Here is a 17081-nt window from a genome sequence, read left to right as displayed (position 1 = left end):
GTTGCTTCACGAGGGTTAGCTATACAAGGAGTATATCTACCCCGTAGACTGAACTCGATAGAAGGTGAAAGCTACAGCTGTAGGACATTCTCTCTTTCCTGAAAAGGAACCTAGATCATAATTACTATATTGTAGCTTTTCACGCAGCCCGTAACAAAAACAAAAACAAAAACAAAAACAAACAAACAAACACACACACACAAACGGTTGAGTGACCACACGTCATCCTGTGACCTCAGGACACTCGTGATCGTCAGATGACAAGTACAAAAGACCGCTTTCTCTCCCCAACCCTAGTCCCTCGGCGCCCGTGGCTACCTGTGACTCGCTACTAACGTGACCGTGTCGGAGGTCAGGCAAGCAGACGTGACTGTACTCAGGAAGGGAAGAAGGATGTACAAAAAGAAGGGTCACGTGCTAGACCCGTAAACAGTGGAGAAGGCTGGTAGCTTGGGGAAAGAGAGCTGAGGGTTCGAATAGTTTTGATATTCGGACAAAAGTGGAGGGGCCGGAAGATAACTATATCGTTGTTTTGTCATTTGAATGTTACAATCTGTGAACTCAAGTCCGTATAGTGCGGGGCTTAGAGTACACGCTATCTGCTGGCAGGCGCCAACCCTTGATAATAGCTTCCCTGTGTCCGTAAAAGCTGAAGATTTTTTCAAATGATTGCGTTTGGCTTTATTTTTTTTCAAGATAATTTTGCTTTGTCTCAAGCCCTCGATGCTTTAGTTGATAACATTAGAATCTGTGCATTTGCAGAAATTACTGACGCCGACACGAAACCTTTGGACGCAATAGAACGGTAACTCCGGGCATGTCAGCGAGAGTAGTCTCCCTTTATAACTCTCCCTTGGAGGAAGGAAACCATCCGCTGAATGAAGAGCACGTCCGCAAGGTTTGTGGTCGCTCGTCTTGCATTTCCTAACACAGGCGCTGCTTAGTACCCAGGTAATGAAGTCACCAGCAAGCTGCACGATCTGCAGGACAAGTATCGTGGACGGACTTTCAAGAAACGCCTGCGAACGCGACCAAAAGATCACGTGATCATAGGTCTCCTGTAAGGTCACCAGATGGCGCGAACATAACATTTGCACAGAGCGTGGATCTCGTTATGACAATTCGCTTCTGTTCGGATCATTGCACACTTCCATCACCTTCTCTTTCTTCTCTCAAAGACGGACGAAGAAATTCCATCAAAATGTTCTTGCAGACTGGGAGGTGGAGGAGCGAACGAGTGGAAAGAAAATCAAAAGAACTGTTGTATTGCTGAGCTGTTCACATTTTTGCACTCCGAATCATAAAGTTTTTTTTCATTCCCTGTGCAGTTGTTGTTTTGTGGTCTTGACTAGCCGACTGACAGTATTAAGCAGAAGAATTATCCACAAACCCTCTCAGCTCGTGATTTACTACAGGAGGGTGTCAGTGCCGGCGGCTCATACATAGTCTAGCTTCCTTTATATTTCGCACCACCAACATGTTTGAGACAAAGACAAGACTAGCAAGGGAGCTGAGGGACAGAAGGGTGTAGAGTGGTGAGGAAGGAGTCTATGAAGATGAAATAGTCTGGAGAGGTGTTGGTGGGCCTGTCTTTTACAGAATGGTCCGCTTGTCGACTGCGCTCCATGTCCTCGGGATCGACTGTGGTCATTATTACCATCAGATCTCGATATAAACAACGAGCTAGAGAGAAAGACAGAAAACCAAGCAAGCAAAGCACGCGCCCGCACAGAGAGAGAAGTTGCTGGTGGCAAACAGGAGAAACTGTTTGTTACGAGTCGGAAGGGAAAAAATTCCTTAACTAAGCGTCTGAACCCCCTTCTACTCACCACAACAACAAAAAACTACAAAAAAAAAAAAGAAAGAAAAAAAAAATAAAAAAGGAACAATCCGGGCCAGGGTATAAACTAATATTTTATATGCAGCAAAAGAGCTGCTCAGAGCGAACCACTGAATAAAAAATAAAAAAAATAACGCGGGGACGTGAATACGGACATAAAATTAAGAAAGGCTTGGAACAAAAAAATGTCCGTGGACAAGTCGCTCGGCAACATAAAATTTATTGACCCAGCAGTGAAAAGAAAGGTCACGATAAAAGAGGAAGACGAAGAGAAGAAGGAGCGGGACGAGGGATGTAGCATCAATGAAGGCAAAAAAAAGATGATAATCACACAAAGTGCGATTTGATTTTTTTTTCTCTTGGTAAAGGATTTCAATGGCCTTGATTTCCACGACCATCCGTATGGTCAACAAAGCTGTTAGGAAGACACTGGTAATGAGCAGACGTTGAAGAGACCAAAGAAATAGATAACGAGTGGAAGGACATCCTAGAGGAAGACGCCTGGTGTGACAGATGTCGCAATGATGTGAGTGATCGTTAAAATTGTTCGATGATATATATATATTATTTTTTTGCATTAAAAAAAATCTCTCACGCTGCTTTAGTCTTAAGTCATATGAGAGAGAATCCCAAATAAATTTCCCAGTGTCCTTTTGATGACAGACCAGAACTTGTTTTCCAGAACTCAGGTCAACAGAAGGTAGACCAATGCTGAAGAGTGCAGACAGCTACGAAACGACTACAAAAACTGTTCACTAGAGGAGTGCGAACAGCAGTTACTTGTGTCACAGACTCCATTCTCCGACACCTTCTTCAACATCTTTGAAGACAGCAGAAATTTATGGACGACAGCACCGCGGACGAGCCACTAGAGCGAAGTTCATGGCGGCATAAACTGCGAGGATAACTGCGACATAAACAAAGGTTCAAACACCAGGCAGGGGTTGGCTCCTCTCCCAAGGCTCTCGTCTTCTCACTGTTCTCGCTATCGAGGGTCGAGGACATCATCGAGTTTAGAGAGTCGAGTGCTCGGACATAATGTGAGCAAGTTACTTTGTTTTTCTTTTAGTTCCCGAGGAATGTCTGATGTGATAAGGTGGGATGTCGCAGGGACCTACGCGATGTTCTGTAAATCTTTAAAATCTCGGTTAAATGGATTTTTTCCCACTCCAGCTGTAATTGTACATACTCCATCCACCCTCTTCTTACATGAGCTTGGAGTCGAGATGTGGAAACTTGTACATGGCCGTCAGCTTGTGTAGACTGTAGGTGAGCTAGATGATGCTTCTGTGAATGCCCGGTACCAGATATTTCACTTGTTTGTTGTTGTTTTTTTTTATCGAAAAAAATATTTCATTCGGTATCATGTAGAAAATTTAATTATAATGCGCACAAAATTAAGAAATGATAATAATAAACGAAACAAGATGACATGCAAATATAACAGGTTTGTAGACTGACGGGCAGATTAAAAAAAAATTCGTTATAGGTTTATTGAGTTGAGAAATCTGAGGGTTGGGGGAAGTAGAGGGAGAGAAGACGTTAAATACTCTAACGTAAGGTCTGGTTCCTGCTCAACGACCCAAAAATCGTTAGACGACGACCTTTGACACTTTTTTTAACCTCTCTTGACACCTCCTAAAACAACAACTAACCATTGCACGCTCCCCTCCCTCTCCCTCCCCCGCACCACAACATTCAATCTCCATCTACCAGTGATGACATCAGCAGAGTATGTCTCACTGGACCTGGCAGGACATCCACGTGTTGAGTGACTGTCAATGCAGCGTTTGAACTCCGCAATTTTCTTTATAAACGAGAAATCGACAGAAGACTGATGCTGTATCGATGATGAAGAAAGAAGGATGGAAAAATAAGGGACGGACAAAGAAGAAGAGAAATATAACGGTGGTGGTGACACGCAGAAAAAAAATTAGGTGACTCTTTTTTGTCACTCCTGTCGTCGAACCCAAACTTAATGTCATGGCGAAATCGTCAGGTGGAACTTTTAAAAGGTTTTCGTTGTGCACCAGTCAGCAACCGCAAAACGTAGTAAGGAAAAACTCGACCTTCCATGGCGAGTATTGATCACATACTACAAGGCCAGACCTCGGGCAACCATGGCAACCAGTTTGTTTGATCCATTTAACCTGTCAGCTCTGACTGCCGCTCTCTTGAGTGTCCCGCGCTCGAGCTCCGTGTGTGTGAAGAGAAAGAGAACACTCACATGTTTGATAATGTTCATAACAGCATTCATCAATGGACAAGAGCCGGGATGACTAATGCCAAGATGGCGCAGATGTGACAGTAGAAATAACATAGGACAGGAAAAGAGGAACAGTGGCGCAGACACAGAAATCCTCACAGGAACGTAGTAAATAATCGTAACAGATGAACATTGCACACAAAACTTCACGATAATCAATGAGCAAATACAAAAAGTGAGGGAGACAAGTCACCCTCTAGTCGTGCAGTTAGCCGAGGGGACATCACTCTCATTTTGAAACGTTCACATCTTTATTCAAAACATTAAAGTATGGTTTATGGGAAGAAAATCAACAGCACCAGATCTGAACGCCTGAAGGAACAACACAGACAAAGATATGCAAAACTGAACAAAGAGGTAAAGAGGATGACAAGAACCGACAAAAGATATCACATAGAGAAACTGGCAGATGAAGCAGAAAATGCAGCAAGTAAAAATGACCTGAAGACACTGTACAAGATAAACAAACAGCTAAACAACGGGTTTAAGAACAGTGATGTGCCAGTGAAAGACGTGAACGGTAATGTCATCGAGGGAGAGGCAGGAAAACTACAGCGCTGGAGGGAGCATTTTGAGTCAGTTCTGAACAGACCAGATCCCCTCAGCTTGCAGACATCCAGCCAGCAGCTATAGACCTCGACATCTGCACAGACCCACCAAGCCTGGAAGAAGTGACAGCAGCAGTCAAGACAATGAAGAGCGGCAAAGCACCAGGGGCAGATGGAATAACAGCAGAGATGTTGAAAGCAGACGTGAATGTGACAGCTCCCAAGCTGACTGAAATCTTCAGGCAAATTTGGAATCAGGCAGGTCCCTGTTGCGTGGAAGACAGGGCTCATCTTCAAGTTACCCAAGAAAGGAGATCTTGGAGACTGCAATAATTGGAGGGTATAACACTTCTTTCCCTCACCAGCAAGGTCTTCAGCAAGATTGTTTTGTCAAGACTGACGGCAACTCTTGAGAAAGACCTCCGACCACAGCAAGCAGGATTTCGCCCTGGGCGATCCTGCTCCGAACACATCTTCATTCTGCGACAGATTCTGGAGCAGAGCAACGAATGGAACACACCGCTGTACATCAATTTCATCGACCTGGAGAAGGCTTTTGACAGCATCCACCGCGAGTCCTTATGGAAGATCCTGAGGCATTACGGAGTCCCTGCAAAACTTGTTCAGGTCATTGCAATGCTGTACAGCGATTTCAAATCCCAGTTGTCTGTGACACGGAGCTCACAGACCCCTTCAACGTCAGTACCGGGGTGAAGCAGGGCTGCATTCTGTCGCCGTTCCTCTTCATCCTGGCCATGGACTGGATCATGAAGACTTCCACCGACAGCGAGAGGAGAGGGCTCAGATGGACCATGACTATGACAGCAACAACAGCGCTGGAAGACTTGGACTTTGCTGATGACATTGCCCTGCTGTCACACCGCCACCAAGACATGCAGGAAAAAACAAAGGCCTTCTCAGAAACAGCTGGAAACCTTGGCTTGAAGGTCAGCACAAAAAGACTAACAGTATGAGAGTGAACGCCAGAGTCCAAGACAGCATCAAACTAAATGGAGAAGAGATTGAGGAAGTTGACAGTTTCACCTATCTTGGGTCCAAAATGTCAAACACTGGGGATGCGGAGGTGGAGATTCGAGCCCGACTGGCGAAAGCCAGCCAGGCCTTCGCCTCACTCAGGAGCACATGGAAGGCAAAAAACATCAGCCAGAAGATCAAGCTGAGAATCTTCAAGTCAAATGTGATCAGCACCCTCCTTTACGGATCAGAATCTTGGAAGATGACCAAAACCATCAGTAACAAGCTTGACGTCTTCCAAAACAGATGCCTCAGGCGCATACTTAACATCTTTTGGCCAAACACCATCACCAACGAAGAACTCCACGAAGAAGTGAAACGAGTCCATCACCACGCAGGTTCAACGAAGGCGTTGGCGATGGATTGGACATGTGCTCCGCCAGCAGACAGCAGACCTTTCCAGAGTCGCCTACGATGGACTCCAGACGGCCGAAGAAAACGAGGCCGCCCAAAGGAAACTTGGAGAAGAACAGTGGAAAGGGAGATGAAAGGAAAGGGCTGGACATGGGGTCACCTAGAGCGGGTTTCAGCCGATCGACATCGGTGGCGGACTCTGGTTGAGGCCTTATGTGCAACCTGATGCACAAAGAGGAATAGATAGATAGATTATGGGAAGAAAAGTAGAAGAGCAACAGCAAGAAAAGAAGGAAAAAAAAAGGTTGGGGGAGGGGGAGTACGCATGACCAGATATCAAGCACGTGACCCGAATCAGCAAAGGCCGCGCACCTGTATTTTTACTGTGACGTGGATTAGCAAAGCCCGGGCACTTCGCGCCAACTGCTTTGAACGCGAGTCTCTCGCCTCCTCCGACAAACGCCTTGAACAGATGACCTTCTTCCAGCCTGCAAATACCACCCTCCTTTCACAACCCTCCGTGCACGCTCTTCACACTTGGTCGACAGGCGGGAGGCGACTCACGTTCACAGACCGTCTGCTCCACACTACTGAACACAGGCAATGATGAAATGATGGCAATGAGGAGACGAGTTTGTGTGTGTGTGAGGCTGGAGAAAGAGACAGAGAATATAAGGCCACAGTCTATAATGACAAGCAGCACGCAAGCGCATGCGCAGACACGTGCGTTGCAGGCCTCATGTTGCCGCACTGCAGGAAGCGAACTGCCGCTCGCGCTGTAAAACTATAGTCCGTCACCGGCGGCACGCGGCTGTGATCTTCGTCACGCACTGCTGGCTGCAGTGTAAAGTCTCCATGGTCTACCTACGAGCTGGCCGCAGGTATGCGACCTAGTAGTGAGAAAGAGCGGCAAAGGTTGTCGTACACCTGTTGCAGGTGAAAAGCGGACTGATATGCCTTGGTCATGCTCTGTAAGACTTCTCAAACTTTTGTGGATCAAAGGAAGCAATAAATATTATGTTGTCGGATATTACAGCATCTCCTACTCTCTTCACACACATACATTGCCCTCCTCACCCACTTTCTGTTACAATTTAAAGAAATTTATCATAACCAGAAAAATTATTTGCCGATCTACGAGATGGCTGAGGTATGCGACCTGGTAGGTCCGCCTGGGGAGAGAGCTGCAAAGATTGTCTTGCACCTGTGTATGTTTGCAGGTAAAACGATCCAGTGGGACTCTTGTGCCCTCTCCACCCTCCTCACACACAAACACCTCCTCCAACCTTTTCGCACGCACGCAAAATCTGCTGCCTGAGAGCGAAAGATTAGAAGACCTCGTAAGGCCGTCTATCTAAACTCTTTTCTTTTTTTTTTTCCTTCACGCTTCATGTTTCTCGTTCACTGATTCTGGTTTGTCGGGACCTGAAGCAAAGTGAGCCTCGGTTCCTTGCTGGAGGTGGCAGACTGTGTGTCGGGGGAGCACCACAAGGCGATCACCAACCAGTCCACCTCGCGAGGTCTCGCCGGCCGCCATGACATGTCGTGTGCTGCCCCCTGGTGGCTGAGTTGTGGTCGCTGCAGAGGCACGTCGACGGAACGTAAACATGATGGGTGGGGTTGGGAGGGGTTGAGGGGGGGAGAAGAGAAAGAGGGAGAAAGAGCTGATCTGTGTTTCTGCCGAGGCTCAGGCGGCGTCCCGAACCTAAAGGGCAAGAATTTGAAGTTTGTGTACGTTACATTCGCAAACCTCCAGCGCGCGTGCCACCTGCTGCAACCTTTGGCCTATGCCCTTTTGCTTCTTCGCTTGAAACCTAATGATGGCACGGAATGAACTCTCGTCGGTCTCTCGCTCCGGACTGGGGGGAAGGGAAAAGAGGAGGAGGTGGTGTAACAAGGGTCTTGACAGTCCTGTAGGTAACAGGAACAAAAGGAAAACAAAAACTTGGAAAATGAATCAGAAAAACGGCAGCTGCGACCGGTGCCTGCTTCCAACGGACGTGAACCGATGACTTAAGTCCTTTCACCTGGCTCCATGAAAGGCGACTTCATCGGATTACAGGTATGCGAAAAGGTATGTGAGGTGGGGACCACCGGCCTCTCGGTTACCTCACCTGACCCACAGACACGAGAAGGGGCATGAGGTTACTTATCTGTAGATCCTCGGGAATCCCTCACCCTATTCCACCTGCTTTTAGCTCCGCTACTTCCTCCACCACCTGGACCCTTGCTGAGTACCCCCACAATCGTCGGTTTGTAGGTCGAGATGACAAGAGCGGTTTGCACTAAACTGACGTCACAGGGGGTCTGCTCGTGCAGTAACTGTCTCACTTTCTGATGTCATTACCGATATTACACAGTACAACAGTACAGGTTCACTCACAGAACCCTGACCGCCCCACACACATGAAAAGAAATGTTCAATGTCTGTGCAAATAACATGACCACCAGGGCGAGGAAACTAATAAACCGAGTTGCACGGCGATGTTGTCGTGCCGGCGATGTAAGAGAACCTTTGTGAAGACAACAGAAGTGAATGGCTTGGGGGCAAAGGTGACATCAGCGGACAATAAAACGTAGTGCAAAGAAATAATGGTGGCTATTTCATTAAATTGGGACTTGAAATATCTGTCTGAGCACCCGTTTCCACCTAGTGGAGTGTCTGAAACAGCAAGTGTATCCTTTGTCTTTTGTTCGTATGTATCTGAGGCGCAAAATACTGGTTGAGAAGGAGCGAACGATGGTGAGCTGGGGACAACCGAATGCAAATGATGAAAGATAAAGATAACCGAAATAATAGCTATAAATGCACAATAAAACAATGTTCAACGAGATAAGGAGGAAAAAAATAATAAAAGAGATGAAGCAGACAAAGGACAGAAAAACTGATCAGGCACTGTACAACTCGTACACTGCGATCTTTTAGGACTCAGTAAATGTTGTTGATAAATACATAGTTTTTAAACAGAAATTTGACAGAAATGATGTTCAAATAAATATATATGTGAATGATGGCATCTAGGATTCGGTTAATATTGGGTAGACACGTCACTGGACATCAAAGACCCAACTGTTCACACTCACCACAGACATGTACCTGACCCCTTAGAGAAGATAGAATTGGGAAGGCAGCTACCCAGAGAAAGCAGATGAGCTTGAGTTACGGAGTTACAGGGGCTAGGGGTCAAAGTTCAAAACCACCTGGCTGCCTGTGGTTGTTCCTTTAAAAACACAATACAATGACTGATTTCTCACAGGCTTGCCTTCCAACACCAACACCTTATCCCCAGAAAAAAAAAGCCTCGAGACGAACACTGACAGCTGTGCCTCCTCGATTTTCTCAGTTCAAACATCTGATCAGGTGATCCCCTTGGCGATGGCAATGGAGGCGAAGATGGAATCCCTGTGCAGGCACGATGCCCTGCAACATCCGCACTGCAGCTGCTGTCTCTCCCAGTCATGGCGGTTACAAACAGATTATTGTGCACCCAGTTCCCACCTCTAGAAACGTGTGAAGGAAATAAGACTCGGGTGGTGGAGGTGGGGTGGTTTTACTTTGAATGAACTACGGAAGGTAGCCAGCGGCGCGAGGATGGCATCCGTGTCGTGCGTCCGTGATGTCACTAACAACCCTTGACCATGTCACACCCGGAGGTGGGGGTGAAGGTGGGGTGGAAGAAGAGTTGAAGATTGGAAAAGTGGGTGTGTGTGGTTGGGTGGGGTGTTTACTACACGGCGGAGGCACCATCGTGTGCACCAACCTCCGCCCGGTGCGCCTGAAAGCCCAGTGACGCACGGGAGAGCTGTGACCTGGGGCGACACCACTCGGTGACTGACGGTCTCCACCCTGCCTGACAGGATACATTGCGTCACAGAATGGTGGTTGGTGTGTGGAAGGAGTGAGCAGGGGAGGAGGTGATGGTGACAGCAGCAGCGGCGGCGATAGCGACATCTTGACGTACCCACGTCACAGCTCATCACAACCAGGGGGAGGCCACTCTTGTCTGAGTGACGTTGACGATGTCGGTGACTCACACCGCCGACATCGACATTTCATCGCTCCCGTCCACCGTATTCTGCACTTGTCTCCTCGTGTGTGCGAGCTGAGCTCCACTGACACACTTCGTTTTTGTTTTGTTTTTTTTTGTTTTTTTTTTCTCTTTCATTCCTCGTGCGTCAGTGACTCCGCCATTAGAAAACAGTCGAGAATAAACAAAACTTTGTCGGAACCCTTCTCCTCCGGCATTGGTTCGCATACATAACATTGTTACCTGTATCATTTTACTGGTCAGTCTTTCTTCGAGAGGAAAAGAGAAGTGATAAGTACAACACAAATGATGATTGAACTATATGACTATTAGTGCTGCTAATGATAAACAGAGGAACCATACTATTAGCTGTTATTTTGTTTCCCCTGATTTTTTTTATGAAATATAATAATAATTTAAACTTTGGACACTGTGTTGTTTACTGTCAATGGCCTTGCCTTCATTGTCCAGAGAAAGATTTTTTTTTTTAAATTAGGGTGTGAAGGTCTTGTTCTACTTCCGAAAGTTTTTTGGTTTGTTTTAACGGTTTTTCATTCGCTTTTTTGGAAGAAACTATTTTGCTGAAGTTTGTTGTACTCTAGGAAATGAGATTTAATGACCTTAAGCTGGTCCTACAATCAGTAACCCTTGCTGTGGGTGATGTGTCCTTATAGGATAACTTCCATCCTCCTGACTGCCACACTTTGGTTGTCAAGATGTTTCCTAGTTTCTGATGCCAATTAATCTTTCTTTGCTTGAGCCCGGGGACATAAAACGTGAAATAAACTATTAACTAATTTCAATTCATCTATTTTCTTTCTGCTGACATTTTCGCCAATTATTATGTTAGATTATAGACTGTCTACTACTCCAGTCCACACAAAGTTTTGAAATTCTCAGCTGCACAAAGTTTCACCTGGATGCATAAAGGTCACCGTTTGCATAAATGTCAGACAGGTGAGATAATGTTACACAAAATATTTATCTTATTCTCCGATCAAAACACGAGGAGAAAAGAATATCCCTTCTACTTCTCCTACATTAAATTATCAGTAAAACTAATCTTGGATATCACGAACAATCTAGTTTTTGTTTACCTGATTACAATCTATTTTTAGACCCTGACTAGACGTTTGTTAATAATTGATTTGAAACAATACTGGAAGCCCTACATCCATAATGTTGACAAAGTGGTCCTGACACACAAACTCGTTCACTCGCTGATGGCCACATCCCTCGCTCTCTAACCACTGACACAGTCTCTCTCTCTGACCAGTTGTCGGGTGAATATAATGAGTTGCAGCAACAGCGATGTAACTCCGATGGTATGACCTGTTCCCCGCCTCCCACAGGTCCCCCCAACTGACATCCTGTCTTGTTACTCAGTCACTATTTCTTCTGCTTGCCTCGACTGGCAGCTTAAATTAGTTGATATGGTAGGGTGGTGCAAGGACAGGTAAACAAATATAGTTTGGTTTGCATTTACAACCTTCAAGCGGGTGCGTGACCCTGGCAGTCGACACACCCTGACGTTAATCCGCTTACAAGGCCGGATCATCAAAGATATCCACCCTGAGCCAGAAACGAAAGTTTATACGAGTGGAAACATTGGCAAGCACACAGGAACTCAACAGTAGTGACAGGTGTTGAGTGGAGATAATTAAGGGACTGTCGTATCGTGGGTTGTAGTGTCACGGCATCGGGTTGCTCAACAGTCACGTGAGACAAGACTGTGGCGGGAAGGAGGAAGGGTTTATCTGAGGGGAAGAGAGAAGAGGTTGACGAAACTGGAAGAAGTTTTTGACGACGACCACGACGACTATGATGTAACGATTACTAGATAGGACATTTAAAGTTTCACTTGTTTGTAGTCGCCAAGAAGACCATGATGGCGGGAGTAGGCAGGGGTGGGGACAACTACCCGGCACCCTCTTCATCCAGACCTCATCACCAGACATCGCAGAGCACGGCCACTCAGCTCTTGTGCACACGCAACACGTCAAGTCACGTGATGACAAACGAGCAACGTCATCGACCGCAGCTTGTATGGTATGCGCAGAGGTCAGAGGTCACGAGATTGTTTTACTGTCTGTGGGTGGGGGAATGGGGGCGATGAAATGAGCGATGGCAGGGATTTGGGGACATGTGAGCGAAACACTGGCGGCGGACCTGCGACGACAGGCACGACACCCGACACCACCACCATCGCCCGATGGCGACGCACAACATGGAGACGATGACAAGGCTTTGTGAGGATCTGTTATTAAATGAATTAAAGCATGGTCTTTGGTCACATCGTGTGTGTGGGTGCTGTTCGAACAAATTGGGACAGAAAAGTGAATGTGTGTGAGAGAGACGGAGGAGAATGATACGGGTACAAAACGCGAGGAAAACACAGAAGCATGCCAAGAATGTAAGACTGTAAAAAGGCGTGTATACACGCTCAACACGTCCGGCAACTCAGAAGTAATTCATCTCTCTCTCCTCCCCCCATTCCCTCTCTCACCCCCAAAGTTAGCTGCAGTATCATATCCCATTAGGGTAGATTAGTTCTACCCAGGACTCGGCAGCAGGCGTGCCCCTGCATAGTCATGTAACTGTTGAGAGCGCGCCATCACCACACGTGACGACACAGCCGCGGTTGATGTGTGCAGGTAGAAGGCTGGAGGTGGGTGAGACAAGATACCTTATCGTCTGCACCACTCCAGCAGTCAGTCACTTATCAGTGGAATTCGCTGTTCAACCATCTGCCCTGCAGAAATGGCGCCTGACAACAAAGCTGGTTGCTGTGCAAAAGGCATCACCTGCCTGCTTGGCACAGAGTTGGTAAGCGTGGTGTGAAAAGTGTTCACGACAGGTACCACTGTCACACGCCTTGGCGCCTATTTTACACGATGACTTTTGGTGAAGATAAAATAAATAATTGTTTATCATTGTCTGGCTTTAATCTAAAGAAGACGAAGATTCTTTTTTGAGTAACTAAAAGATAGCAGCATGCCCACACAATCAAATGTCCCGAGTAGATGAGATCGAGGGTGGGGTGAGGGTATTATAGTACACGCACACACACATACACACAAGCATGCACACATACACACGCAAATACATATACAGGCACATACACAAGCACATACACATATACACGCACATACACAAGCACAGACACATATACACGCACGCAAACACACTGGCGTCTGGGGAAATTGGAAGTCAGGGACTTATCTCTCTCTCACTCTCACTGGTGTACATACCTCCGGGGTCCACATGGCTTGCGCTGGGTGTGAGGAGGAGGTGGATGACTTGCCCTTGCCCCGCCATCGTCTGGGTAGGAGGCGCTGTGTCGGTGACGCGGCCGTCACCTTGGGCTTGTGCATAGCTGCAGCGGAAGGAGAGAAGGATGAGAAGGGTGGGCGGCGGCGGCTGAGGAAGCCGAAATCATCGCCATCCTCATCGTCACTATAGCCACCCCCCGAGTTCCCCGACCTACTGCTACCTCCGGACGACAAGTCCACCTGCAGGTCCGGCAGTGACTTACTCCTGGACCTCCGGGGCCACACCTGGGAAGGGAGGGGCCTGCTGCTGATACTTCTGCTGATCTTCCTACTGTTGTCGTTGTCATTTTTCAAAGAACTAGAGACCTCGCAAAGCCTCGTTTCCGCTACTCTCCCCTGTAACCTCAAGTCTAGTCTCGCCTGCAGATCGGCCCAGCTTACTATGTGGTAATTCTCGCTGTAGCTGCTGTTAACGACACTGTAGTTGTCACTGTAGCTGTTGCGGGAGGTCAGGCTGCTGCGCCTGCTGCTGCTGTCGAACGACCGGGGAGTGTTGGCGCCGCTGTTGCTGTCGCTGTTGCTGTTGTAGCGTGGTCGCTGGGGATCCGGCGCCATGACGTGGGTGAGGTGCTCCACCACCGTCTGCAGCGTCTGGCTGCTGCGTCTCCGGACCAGCATCGCCCCTCGCGGACCGTACTCGAAGGGCCGGACATTGCGAGCCGGGTGGACACTCTGTCCGCAGATGTTGCTCGGATGTTGGTCGACGACGGTTCCTTGTTGGCTGCCCGACTGCTGTGAGTACAATCGCTGTAACGACGGTTTCTGTCTCCAGTATCGCTTCCGTACCCGCTGCTGTACCCGTTAGACAAACTGTTCTCGTCGTGATATTTACGGGGAAGATCCCTTTTGGTCTGGAGGCGAGAAGGGTGTTGGGCAGTGCGTAGTTGTGAACAGGTGTACTTCCGGCCTGGAAGCCATTTTCACTGAAATAGCTGTTGCGATCTCGCGATGCGTACCTGGATTCCAGGTCACCTGCAGAGTACACCCGAGGTATTCCGCTGGAAGTGAACGAGTCAAGTCGTGAGTAGACTTTACACGAAGTGTGTTGGCCGGAATGTTCGCAGGACAGGGACCTGCGCAGTGAGCGATCTCGGCAATTCTCGTCCCCGAACATCGAAAACTTCTGGCTCAAGGAATACCCCCTCATGTCGAGGTCTTCTTTCGGGAAGGTTCCATCCCGACTGTCAGATACAGTAGCAGCAGAGGCAACACCACTAACATTATGACCACCACCAACAACAAAGGGTTTGTGTTACTGTAAAGACAGTCGTTGCTGCTTCTTCGCACTTCACCGTTGCTTCGTGACATCCTTTCAGACTTGTTTCTAGACAGCAGGGCACTGACGCTGACGGAGTTTGGACTCCACTCATCCAGGTGAGTCCAGAAGCAGCGGGAACAGTCAAGACCCTCGCCAACGCGGCGCGTAGTCATCGCGCGCTCGTCGTCGCTGGATTCTGATGTCCTCTTTGCGAGACCTTCATGGTGTCGGTATTTCCGAGTCCGTTCTTGGCGGGTGCGGGGGATGCTGTTGTGGCGGTGATGATATTGGGGGTGATGGTGGTGGTGGTTGATGACGTGGAAGTCGCTGGTCTCTGATGCCGGCCGTAGAGTGAGGAGTTCAGGATGGGAACTGTCCACCACATCCTTGTAAGAGGTCGCGTTGAGTTCATCCCTGGGGAGATCAGCACAACCATGGCCTGACAACCTTCCAACACACCTTTCTCTACCTGTGCGCTGCCTTGAAGACAGGTTTTATCCTGTGTATCAGAGAGCAGCTTGCTCCATGAAAGGGTATCATACACCCTGCATCCTATCAAACAAAAACAACAACACGGTATGAAGTCAACAAAAGGTCGATAGCTCTTGGCGTCCAAACCTTAACATCCACCGAGTGTCTTCCAGCTGATCGAATCCCGTCGCACCCAGGAGTCGTGCGCTGCACAACTTATTCCGGTTCTCTAATCCTCCATGATGTCCTCCAACTTGTCGAATCCTCTCTCTTACACAACTCTCTGACTAGGTACAGCTTTCTGTGTCATTACACACCCTCTGGGTTTTCAAAAAATACACGAGTATGAGTACCACCGCACTCTTTGCGAAGAAAGCACGCCCGCCTTCTCCACTCCAGCCTATGACGAAGTACGCTTCATTCTGATCTCAAAACTTTTCTAAAGGTCGCAGTCTCCTCTCTCTCTCGGAGTCAGGATGAAGTGACTGTTGACAGCCGTCGAGGGCCACTGGGTGACAAACTCGAGGACATGCGAGTGTGTTAGTGCCGGCTGGCAGAAACGACTTCACTCTCCGCAACCGGTTCTTTTACAACTCCTCAGTCTACGCGCCCAGATGCATATGTGTTTCTCGCCTGCACTTTCCTGTCTTATGATGGGTCGTAAATCATATCCTCGTAACAGCCAACGGCCGCTGTGAACAAAAAAAAAAAAAAGAAAAAAAGAAAAGAAAATGTTTATGCTGGGGTCACGGCGTTGTGTGCTGAGCGTTGCCCGACCCGTGGAATCACCGGAGATTACACGCCGGAGCCTGTGGTGATCAGGCTAGCCTCGTCTTCTCTGCTGGTGGTCGTCCTCCACAGGTGAAATACCTCGAGAGTCAGTGAGATAACACTCGCCAGGTCTTACCCTCACGAATTTCCCGGTGGTCTTGTTTCTTACGGTTTTAATTCCATTTGATGTTTCAAGAAAAAAGTCCGAGTTGACGGTGGCGATAATTTCCTGGTAAATACCGCAGGAAGGAACTTGTGTAGGTTTCTATTTATTTGTTCACCCGTCCGATGTGAAGTACAGGTGTGCGGTGGCCACCTGTGAATCAGGTGTAGTGAACAGAACTGGCGATGGTGCAGGGGTCGTCTGTAAACTCATTCAAGTAGACCGCGGTGGCCGCTCGACGACACAAGTAGGACGGTGGGGTCCGCCACCACTACTACCACCACCACCACCAACAACAACCCTCATCACCACCACCACCCAGGCGCCGGCACTCGTGTGCACACCGTGCGTGTGACGGTGGACGAGCGGGATGCGTGCGCACGTACCCACGAATGCGGTCACCCGCCACGCGTCGTCTCCGCTCGGGGCTGAACACAACACTACCGACCCCAGTGGGCGGAGCAACGAGCGAGTTCTCTTTTCCATTGGTTGCCAACTCACGGCTTGCTTGTCGGATTGACAGGACGCTGAGTGATAGGGTGTGGGCGTGTCTCGTGCGACCATCTGGTCAGCTGACCGTCAGTTCGGAGTCTTGATGTCGGGTGGATGAGTTAACAGTCAAGGTGATCTTAGGCCACGATCTGATTTCAATTTCTGCCTGCCTTCAACCGGGTGCAGTGGATCCGGAGAGGTCACCTGTTTCAGTGCACAGCATTGGCACACTTTGAAGTCCCGACTGCATCAGCTGATCAGCGATGATCTGAACTCACCTTCAACTCGTGATGGTCCGAGAAAATGTTTCCATGGTCGAAAGAAAGCAACGGACCTACTGAGCTTGACTTTTTTCTGATGGGTTTTGAAGGTGGGGAACAGAGCTACGTAACCTGGAGGCTATTTTTGTAATTAGGTCAAGAAGGGGCGGAAACTATTCCAGCAAACACAATTAGATTCCCCCCCTCCCTAAAAAAAAAGCTACACGTGTCAGTGATACCTGATGCATATTATAAAAAATAAT

At 48.1% G+C, this 17081-nt stretch overlaps 1 protein-coding gene across 1 annotated transcript in view; it reads right to left on the bottom strand.

Annotated features, from left to right (window-relative positions):
- The window catches only part of LOC112559396 (rho GTPase-activating protein 36-like), a 39320-nt gene extending 22450 nt beyond the window's left edge, over positions 1-16870 (bottom strand). The window contains 1 exon segment of the mRNA XM_025230621.1: positions 13323-16870. Coding sequence (XP_025086406.1) covers positions 13323-14021 — 699 coding nt within the window. The 5' untranslated portion in view covers positions 14022-16870.
- Between the last annotated feature and the right edge of the window lie 211 nt (positions 16871-17081).

The sequence above is a fragment of the Pomacea canaliculata genome, linkage group LG3 (assembly GCF_003073045.1).
Source record: "Pomacea canaliculata isolate SZHN2017 linkage group LG3, ASM307304v1, whole genome shotgun sequence".
In the NCBI taxonomy this organism is placed as follows: domain Eukaryota; kingdom Metazoa; phylum Mollusca; class Gastropoda; order Architaenioglossa; family Ampullariidae; genus Pomacea; species Pomacea canaliculata.
This window is presented reverse-complemented; position numbering and strand designations above follow the sequence as displayed.